The sequence below is a fragment of the Prinia subflava genome, chromosome 4 (assembly GCF_021018805.1).
Source record: "Prinia subflava isolate CZ2003 ecotype Zambia chromosome 4, Cam_Psub_1.2, whole genome shotgun sequence".
Classification (NCBI taxonomy): domain Eukaryota; kingdom Metazoa; phylum Chordata; class Aves; order Passeriformes; family Cisticolidae; genus Prinia; species Prinia subflava.
The window spans coordinates 10,417,225-10,427,581 of NC_086250.1; the positions used below are offsets into that span (position 1 = coordinate 10,417,225).

Genomic DNA, 10,357 nt, shown 5'->3' on the forward strand with positions numbered 1-10,357 from the left:
GGCGGAGGAGCGGCCCCAGCCCAGCGGCCGCGGCGCGGGGCAGTCCCGGAGCGAGCCAACACGTGGCCCCAGCCCCGCCGCAGCGCGCGCGGGCCCCAGCACCGGGAGAAGCCGCGCGGACAAGCGGCCCTCCCCCCGCCCGGCAACAGCGGCGAAGCAGCCCTGGACAGCAGCGAAAGGAACTCAGCCAGACAGCCATCAGAGAAGGAAAAAGCAGTCTTCAGTTGCGCCCGAGCCCCGCACCTTCCAAAACTCGGTTTTGTAAATTGTGTAACCTCCTTCCTTACCCTTACCCCCTCCTCCCCTCGCTGCTCCTTCTCCCTAACCCCTTTTCCCTTAACAAACCCCCGAGAGTTAACCCTTTCCTGCTAAACCCGGCACGGCACAGCTAACACCACGTGCTGCGCTGTGACCGCATGGCCACCATGGCCACGTGCTCTCAGTCCCATCTTCCGCTTTTCAAGTCCCACAAGGTAAACGCTAAGAAACCAAACCCCAAAGCTAAAGTGAATTTGTAATACCAGTTTTGCAGCCTTGTATAATTGTTAATGCTACTTTGATTCCCTTTCCCTGTTTTTCTGCCCCTGTCCCTTGCTGTTCTGGCCAAACAGCAGGGTGTCCCAAACCCCTCCATTTCCTTCCCATCCCCATGAAGTAGTTTTTACAATTATGCCATTCTAGCTTTTGTGTGTGTTCATATTGCAGATTCCCCTGTTTTCTAATTTAGAAAGCAGAGGCCTTTTCAGGTCACAAGTGTGGATCCAAGGGAAGCAGTTTTTAGATTGTCTTCTTGTAAAGCGCGAACCAGTAGTAGACTACTGAATCGATAATGCTTTTTGGGTTTATACTGTACTCAGTTAGTTCTGAGGGTGATTGATAACCTGATAGAGTGTCTGAGAAAGTATTTGACGGTTTTTGTAGTTTTTTTCTTTTGTTTTTCTTTTGATGACCTAAAACTGGGGGTCTTTTATTAGGCGGTTGAACCAGTTGGAAAGTGAAAGGAGTGATTTGGCTCAGATCCTTGGGTGAGAATCTGAGGCCGTGTGTGGAGCCCGGGGAACTCCACGTGTTTTCCTGTCCCTAGAGTGGGAGCAGAGGTCAGCACCTCAGCCTAAGCTGGGGGCTGTGGTGGTCTGAAAAGCCAGTTGGAAAAGACTAGACACTATTAGGCCAGTCACGCTGGAAAGGCTCAAACAAATTTCTTAACTTGTTTCAAATCTTGCAATATAAACTCACATAACCCGTCTACTGCAATTACAAGGTCAGATCAACTGTTCACCTTATAACATAATCCTTACTGCAATTGTATTTGGTTTCATGCTGCAAAACTGTAATTACTGTTTCATTTCTTAAATTGTTAATTGTCATATGTCATATTTCTCTTCTCACATTTTAAAGAAAAAAAGGGTGACTTGTGGGATTGCATTTTATGGAAATGGTTTGCTCTGGCTCACCCCTGGAAAATGTATGGTTTATCCCAAGTCTGTACCCTCCCTGCAGTATCCTGTATCTGTAACCTCATTGGCTGGAGAATGTTACCGCGCCCCTTTGAACCTCTGTGATAAGAATGCTAAGGCAGAAGGCTCTGCCCCTCTTGCCCCTCTACCCCTGGAGGAGTCCGTAAGCTCCTCTCTCCTCTCCCCCCCCTTCCCCCTCCCCCCTTTCCCTTCCCCTCTCCCTCAGTGAATAAACCCTCACCTCATCAGCACCCCACCGGCATCTGAGTCTCCTTGCCTGCCAGCGCGGGAACACCACGACCCCAAAAGACCCCGGGGGTCTCCGGGGGGCACTCCCCGGGGACCCCCCATAAATTTAAACAACAACAATGATTGACCCGGGGAATCGTCAGTGGTGAACTGGGACATCTGCTCTCCCCCCCGAGTTCACCAATTGGCCTTGTTCTGGGTTAGGATTTTATACACTTTATTCTGCCTCTGGCAATAATTCCCTCATAGTCCTTTTGTTTTTAGGCTGGTTATTCGAATTCATAGTCTTCGCCGCTGAGCTGAAAAGAGTTTCCTCCTCCCTTTTAAAACGTCAGTCTTTGGTTTCCTGTGAGTCAATAGGCACCAAAGTTTATGAATGGAAAGAGTTCATTTCTGGAGATTTTGACCATGATGGTGCTCTGATGACGGTGCTCTGATGGCTGATGATAGTGCTCTGATGGCTCTGCCGTCCATGGGGGAAGAACTGATTGCTTATCTTAATGTGTCCTTCTTTCTGATGCCAAAGAGAAGGCCAGGCTTTCCCATAAATCCTTGGTCTCCTTTCTAAATGGAAATTCCAGGCTGGTGCCTGCCTCCGTCTCCGTGAATTCCAAGGCAGACTGAAACTTAAGACTATATTCTCATATAACATATATACAGTGGTTTTTCTATTTTCTAACATGCCATTACCCATAAGAACACGAATTAACATCCCATATTTTTCACATTAACTAACTATAGAACATCATCCTGTGTCCCCAAAAGACAGAGACACAGCCTAGGGCTTTACTTGTATAGAAAAAAATACTATCCTATATGTAATATATTCCATATAAATGTAACCTATGTAATAAACATGTTCTCTGTGGTAGAAATAGATCCATTTCATCAAAATCTTTCCAGCTATAAATGCCCGAAGAGCATTAATGTATAGATAGACATAGATATACACAACAGATAGTCATACTAAATATGTGCTATATCATATTGGTTAAACAGAATTACATATTCAACTCATTGTAATCTGATTTACATCATGATAGAAGAATTTTATATCATCCTATAAATAGATCACGATATATAAAAATATGTCTTCTTTTCTAAAATTTTTATCATGACATCATATTTCATATCTTTGATATTGTTTCTATTACTGTATTGGCTTCTTTACATTACTTTTTGATATGATAATTGAGAAGCTTTATAATATGCAATATCAATATACAAGAGGTATATCTATATGAAACAAAAATCTAAGATTCCTATATCTACAAATTTTCAGGTCAGCTCCAACACAGTTGGTACAATGCTGACCAAACGGTTTCCCTTCCCAGGACAAGGAGAAACACGCTGCGTTGACAGATCCCGGGCATTGCCCACAGATTGTGGAATCTTCCTCGCTGGAGATAATCAACACCCAGGTGGAGGCAATCCTTTGCAAGGCTCTTCAGGAAGACCCTGCTGGAGCAGCTCTCAACCAGATGATCCCACTGCTGCTCCTTTCCAACCTTCACTCGTCTGGGATCCGGAGATGGGCAACTTTGCACACGGTGAAGCTCTCAGAGGGAAGATGGACTCTGAGAAGGAGGTGGGAGCAGTCACAGTTCTGGTGGCAATGGGACTGTGTCACACAAGTGCCCTGGCCTCTTCAGCTCCATCTGCTTGGACTCCCCGAGGGTGCTTTTGCTCTAGAGGAAAGGCGTGGCAGACACTGCCACTGCCCATGGAGCAGTGCCTTGTGCGTGCCCGCACGCTCAGGCCTGTGTCAGCTTCTCCCCGAGCTGGAGATTCTCCACACAGACCCCAGAGAGCAAAAGCAGAAATCATAGCATTTCCACTTGTCTTTCCTCATTCTTTGGAGCCAACCTGAACATCACTGGATGCAGTGCTGGGGAGACTGTTGAGACAACACTGCTGCTGATGGCACATTGCTGCTAGGAAGCGCTTTCCCTTCCCTCTCTGTCACCCACATTCTGCCCTCTTCTCCCGTGTCCTGTCAGCTGCTTCTCTGCCACCAGGTGTGAGCCTCACAAGCACAGCTCTGTGCACGAGAACCTCTTTCAGTCTTCATCGTTCAGGATTCGTTGGAGCGACTCGCGCAGATCCATGTACTGACTCATTGCCTGCGAGTGGGCAACCGGATCCAGCTGCAGGTGATGGAAAAGATTGTATTGCCTGGCCAGTACGACACGTAGGGGCAAATTGATCCCCTGGGGAAGCCTCTGGTTGCCAATAATGAAGTGGTTGAGGTGTCTCACTTCTATACATATGCGCAGGTTCTCGCTGATATCCATCAGTCGCCTCACAAAATGCCTGGTGGTCCAAGATGATGCAGGCAAGATGCTGAGGATGTGCATGACAATGGTCTTCATGGTATAGGTGTCAATGCCTAAGCCCAGCTGAAGACGGGTGAAGAACTGCAGGCATTTGAGGTGCAAGCTGTCAGGGGGAGCCCGCCTGGCGATGTACCTGAAGAACTTAATCTCTGCCACGGCGTAGCTCTCTGGCCAGATTGTGCTTGGGGTGTAGCCTTGCCTTGGCTCGCTGCTTGCAAAGATGTCGGTGTTGTCTTCCCGCACCCCAAACAGCATCTCAATCCGGAAGCTTTCTTGGCCATTGCTCACCTTGAATTGGCAGGAGCGCCTGGAGGGCAGCAGCACTAAATGCCAATTGTGTGCCTGAGGCAAGGCTGGCCAGATTGCTCTCATCAGCTGGCAGAACCAGCGGGCCGTTTTCTCCACATCCAGGTAGGAGTCTCTGCACAGGGACTGAAGGACGTTGGGATGCTCGTCGCCCTCCAGTTCCTCGTCGGGGTGGTGCAGGAGGCACAGCACCTGCTCGTCCTGCTGCTCCCTCCCGCAGGTGCACACCTGCTCCACACGGATGCGGAAGTTCAGCTCGCTCCTCTGCCCTTCAGTGTCCGTCTCCAGGTGGAAGCTGTGCCCTCGGGGAGGAGTCATGGGTATGAGCACCTGGTACACAACATCCTGCTCACGGGGACTCCAACCCTCAAAGGCACTGCCCACCGCAATGGCTTCATGCAGGACTGGGTAGAAAGTTGTGGACAAGACGTGTGGAAAGTAAAATGCCAAACTCTCCATCAGGGCAGCTGTCCACCGGCACCCTCTCTCCAGGTCCTGCACAGGCCACTGGATGCGCTGCAGTAACATTCTTCCAATCTCATCATCCTCATCATGGTTATCAGCTTCATTTCCAACAGCTGCATTTGCAGCCTCATTGCCAACTTCATTTCCACCAGCACCTTCTTCATTTGCAGCAATGTTGTCCACTTCCTGGCCATGTCCAGCATCATTGCCATTTTCCTCCCCATTCACATCGTTGTCCTCTTCACGCTCTTCTCTCCTCAGGCTCCTTTTACTCCAGATATACCACAGGGCCAAGACAAGGAGCACCCGCGCAGCAGGAGCCCAGACCTGCCAGTGCTGCAAGGCAGACCACGGCAGGTCTCTCTGGGCCCAGACATCCTGCTCCAGGGCCAGCTGCTCCAACTCCTGCTCCAGAGCCAGCTGCTCCACCTCCATCTCCAGACGCATCTTCACCTCTTCCTGGAACCTTGCACGTGCCTCCATTCGCAGACGTGTCGCCTTGTCCAAGCCATCACCCACGGGCTTTGGGTATTGGTGTAAAATTTGCAAGAGCAAGAACCACAATACCCAGGTATCCATGGTCTGCAAGAGGAGGGAGAGAAGGCCTTCAGTGGTGCTGGGAGGGAGGCAGCAGGCAGTGGGGACAGCAGGGAGGGCAATGCCAAGAATGTGGGGACAGGAAGGATAGAGCCCCAGATAGCTGGCAAGCAGCGAGGCCTGTCCTGCTTCCCAAGCACCAGCAACAGCAGCAGCATCACGGTACCATGCCCAAGGCTGTGCCATCAGGCGCTGTCCCTGCATGCAGGGGGAGAAGCCAACCCTGGCTGCAGCCTTTCTGCCCCGGCCCTTGTCCCCAGCCCAGCCTCCCCACCACGTGTGCACTCACCGCTTGCCCAAGCAACACAGAGCCACTGTTACATGCTGGGGCCTTTTACAGCTGCCCCCATTGTGACCTGTGCCCCGTGATGTCACACATGTCACAGTACACCACAGTCAGGCCAGCCCTGCCCTTTGTCCCCAGCCCAGCTCAGCCAGTCCCAGGGGCCCTGGTGGACTGCTGAAGGCAGCCTTTGAGTGAATCTTCTTCCAAGAACTTCTCTTGCTCCTTCCTTTGTCTTGCTTCTCAGCTGCCCTCCCTTGCCAATCCCATAGATATCCATGTTGGAAGGCAGCCTTGAGGATCATTGCCTCTAAGCCTTGACTCTAATCCATGCTGAGCTACACTTACATCTCTGATTGCTGAGCTTGGAAAAGACCCTGCAGATCACACAGATCAACTGCAAACTTCACACTGCCTACTCCACCAATTAGCTGCATCCCCAAATGCCACATCCACATGACTTTCCAGTCTCTCTGAGGGTGGCCACTCAGCCATTGCCCTGGGCAGCCTGTTCCCAAGAGGGAGATGCATTTTGTTGAAAGAGTCCACTTGAAAACTCCTGGGGCACAACTTGTGCTAATTTCCTCTGCTCATACTCTTTGTTCTGTGGGGAATATAACGACCCTGACCTGGCCACGGCCTCCCTTCAGGGAGCCGTAGAGAACTGCAATGTCCCCGTGAGGCACTTCTGCACTTTGCTAAACAGCCCCACTTCCATCTGCCCTCCTTCATCACACTTGTGCTCCACACCATTCCCCAGCTCCAATCCCCTGCTGTGCACACACTCAAGCACCTGCACATCTTTCTGGTCATAAGGAGACCAAAAGTGAATGCAGGATGTGAGGGACAGGCCCACCGGTGCCCTGTGGGGATGACACTCACTGCTCTGCTCCTGCTGGCCACACTGCTTCTGACAGAGGCTGGCATGCCATGGGCTTCTTGCCAATTGCAGCTTCTCTTGTCCCAGCCCGGAGCACTGCATGGCCTGCGAGAGGCCAAAGTGCAGCACTCAGCCTTCTGTGCCTTCTGTCTCACACAGGCGGACTTGAGCCATCAATTCCACCTGTCCAGATCCCTGAGTAGAACCTTCCTACCCTCACACACATCAACACTCCTGCCCTGCTCAGTTTCATTTACATTTCACTCCATTCAATGGCTTTCATTCCAAACCCTCTCCCCAGGTGCCAGGATGTCCGTGTGCATTTTGCTAACCTGCAAGGCCACACTGTGAAGATGGGATCCCTGCACCCAAGAAATGCCCTCTTGCTCTGAGGCCTTCCATGCCACTGGCAGCACAAGGGAGAGCCCTGCCTTGGCCTTTGCCTTCTGCAAGGCCCCAGTTTGGGCAAGCCCTGAATTCCACAGGAGGTCAAAAACAAATGAAGGCACATGGGGAGAGGGCTGCTAGGCCAAGGTGTGTTGGGCTGCTTCTGTTCTGTTTGAATTTTGGATCCCTTTGTCAGGCACTTTCCTACAAGCAATCATTAATCCCACAGCTGATCCTACAGCAGCGTTACAGGTCTATCAAACAGAGGGTGAATTTGACCATACTGCCATAGAGTAGGTAATTTGGGATGTCTGTACCTTCTGAGTGCCTCAGGCAGTGAGGGAAGGATGAGGGTGATGCACGTAGGAATTAGGATAAAAAAGGAGGCTGCACCCTTGTCCTGGATCTCAACAATTCCAGACATCCCACGGGAAATGTCCCACGGCCTCCCCCTTTATTCAAATAACATTCCAGGACTCCTCTGTGTCTTTTCCGGACATAAACCTCTTGTGTTGTGAAGGTTTTACACACAGGGAGACGCCCTAAGCCCTCAGTGCCCGTTCTCCAGCTCCTCTCTGCTTGCTAACACACCAAGAAGCCCTTGAGTGTCCTTGCTGCTGCACGCATCTCCCACGGCTCTGCCAGCCGCGCTCCAGAGCTCCCAGCTCCAGCTGCAGGGCCTCAGCGCCCGCCCTGTGCCCTCCCGCCCCCACAGCCACAGCAGGCCCCGCTGGCTGCCCTCAGCTGGCACTGCTGGCCCCAGGGCTCTCCAAGGCCTTCTGCGGGGGCCCCTTCCTGAAGCCCTGCAGGCCCTGCCCCAGCCCCAGCACACACCTGCAGAGGGGCTGTGCACAAGGCCTGCAGGGACAGCACCAGGGCCAGGGGCTGCCCACGGACACAGGGCAGCCTCAGGCTGCAGATGTGCAACAAATTCCTGCTGCTGCGGCTGCTCAGCCCCTGGCCCACGCTGCCCACAGCAGCTGTGCCTGCCCTGGATTGCTGCCACTCTTCCAGGCCCCCTTGGACGGGGCTTGGGGTAACACGGCCTAGTGGCAGCTGTCCCTGCCCTTGGCAGCACGGCTGCAACAAGACCATTTCTAAGGACCCTCCTGTGGGAGGTGGGGAAATCCAAGAAGAGAGCGACACTCTCCCTTGGAGGGAGAGTGTGTTGTAACAGCAATTCCACAGTTAGGTTTTCCCATAAAGGTAACTGTTTTCCCAGTTACTTCAAAGTTAGTTGTTCTCCCCTCCCTCATTGGCCAAAAGTTTGATAGTCCTCCCCTATTGGTTCAAAGTTGCTGTCCCGCAGACATTGGCTAAAAAGTTACTTCACCCTGTTCTCGCACCGTTGTTGGTGCATTTTCAATCCCTCGCCTGATTGGGCCGTTTCACAATCCCCTCCGTGATTGGAGAGTTCCTCATCCTCGCTCCTTGATTGGTGAACTTTTCAATCCTCTCTCTGATTGGAGAACTTCTCAATCCGCCCTGCGATTGGCCCTAAGAGAAAACCACACCCCTTTCCAACCCCATAAAAGCACAGTGTTTTAGACCCCTGGGGTCTTCGGTCCTTCTGATGTCGCCGGTTCCAGCCTCCGAATGAAGAAGCTCCGGAGATCTCCTGGCTCCCGCCGCTCCTTTCTGCGCCGCCTGGGCTCTGGATCTGTGGGCAAAACTGCTTACTAGCTTACCAGCTCCCTCTCCCTCTGCTGGCACAGAGCTGCTGGGGTTGCCTAGGCGACCCTTTCACAAAAGAGCTGAATCACTGTAGCGAGCCTGTGCCTCTGAGGCAGAGAGTGTCTTTTTAAAGACAACTTGCCGCAGAAGGGCGCGGCCCGCCGAAGACTCAACAGAACTGACCTCAGGTGGTCAGCGGGCTTCGGCCGCACACCCCCAGGATGCGTCAAGTGGCACCCGAACAGGGACCGGCTCCGGCCACCCTGCGGCAAGTTGTGTCTAGCTGGTTTCGGCCACTGGTTCGTACAACCTCGGGCTGCCACTTCCTCGAAGGGACACCTCTGCGTTCTAGCAGAGGCTACCGGAGAGGCACCGACCGGGACCTGCCAGCACCAGCAGACGGCAGCCGATCGATCCAGGCGGTCACCACCCACCGAGCTTTTGTTGACCAACGCCGTCGGGTGAAGAGAGACAGTGAGTTGTTAATATAAGGGGTCCTTTTCTTCAGTTCTTCATTTTCTCCGTGGGTGGGACACAGAAAGGAGGATGGGCAACAATATCAGCCGCCCATCACTCTCTCCATCTGAGCGGGAGTTTTATCTCCAAGTTAAACAATCCCTTGTTGTGGGAAAATTTCAGTTCAGTTCCAGCCTTTTAAAACGTTTTGTGCATTGGATTTTTAAGTCTTTTCCTAACACTTCTTTAGACCCTGTTTTCGTTGATTCTTTCTGGGACAAGGTGGGAAAAAGGTTTAATGTAGCTCAATTAGACGGGGACCTTTCAGTTGCAGAGTTTTTTCCTTTATTTAAGTTAATTATCAAAGCAGGGGAGACCAAGGGAAGTTGTAGTAAGAGGGATGGGGGAGGGCCCCAGTTGAAAACCCCTTCCCCCTGCCCCCCTCCTTGTGATCCAAAACCCCCTTCCCTTCCTGAGTGTAGGTCAGCAGGCGTAATGCGCGGTGACGCACCGGGATGCCACCGACCCCCGGACCCCTCCCGACCTCCTTTCTACCCCTGCCAGGACAGTGCTGGCCACACTGTCTTGGATCCTTTCCTCAACCCGGTTTCCACATCCCTCTATCCCAGTTTTCCTTCCTCCCCAGTTTGTAGTTCTCTTTTCCCCGGTTCTTAAAATGGCGCCGGCAACGTGGCCAGCCCCGCCATTTTGCCCCCTTGCGATCCAAGTTTACCCACCCTGTCCACACAAAATGGCCACCACATAATTACATCACCCTCTTGCCACTCTCCTTGCGCTTCGATTGGTGTGGTTGCGTCGGGCCCCTCCCCCGAAATAAAAATCACCCCTACCCCTTGCGGCGAGCTCACCAATACCGTTGCGGGCCCCACCCTTGACCACTCCCCCAGCACAAATACCACCCCAAACACTGGCTCCACCCCAGACGCCTGCCACTTTCCACAAAACCCTCCCCCTGTGTACCCCTCCACTTCCGGAAGTGGGGGTCCAGGCAGCCGGAAGGAAGCCATCTTGGCTCCCACTGCAACCCCGCATCACACACCTCCGGCACACAGCACCAAAACACGCCTGCGTTTTAAGCCCCCAACAACAGACGATGAAAGCAGTGAGTCTTCGCTTTCGGATTACGAAGATCACTGGGCTAAAACACGAGGGGACGCAGCCAAGGAAGGGGACTGGGAAATGGTAAACAAGATATCAGCCTTTCCTATTACCGTTAAAACTAGCAGGCGTTCTGGGAGGACTGTTA

At 52.4% G+C, this 10,357-nt stretch overlaps 1 protein-coding gene across 1 annotated transcript; it reads right to left on the bottom strand.

Annotated features, from left to right (window-relative positions):
- Nucleotides 1-3,766: 3,766 nt before the first annotated feature.
- Nucleotides 3,767-5,392, bottom strand: LOC134549268 (inositol 1,4,5-trisphosphate receptor-interacting protein-like 1). Its single transcript, XM_063394835.1, has one exon. It carries the CDS (start codon nucleotides 5,390-5,392, stop codon nucleotides 3,767-3,769), a length of 1,626 nt encoding a protein of 541 aa, XP_063250905.1.
- Nucleotides 5,393-10,357: the final 4,965 nt, after the last annotated feature.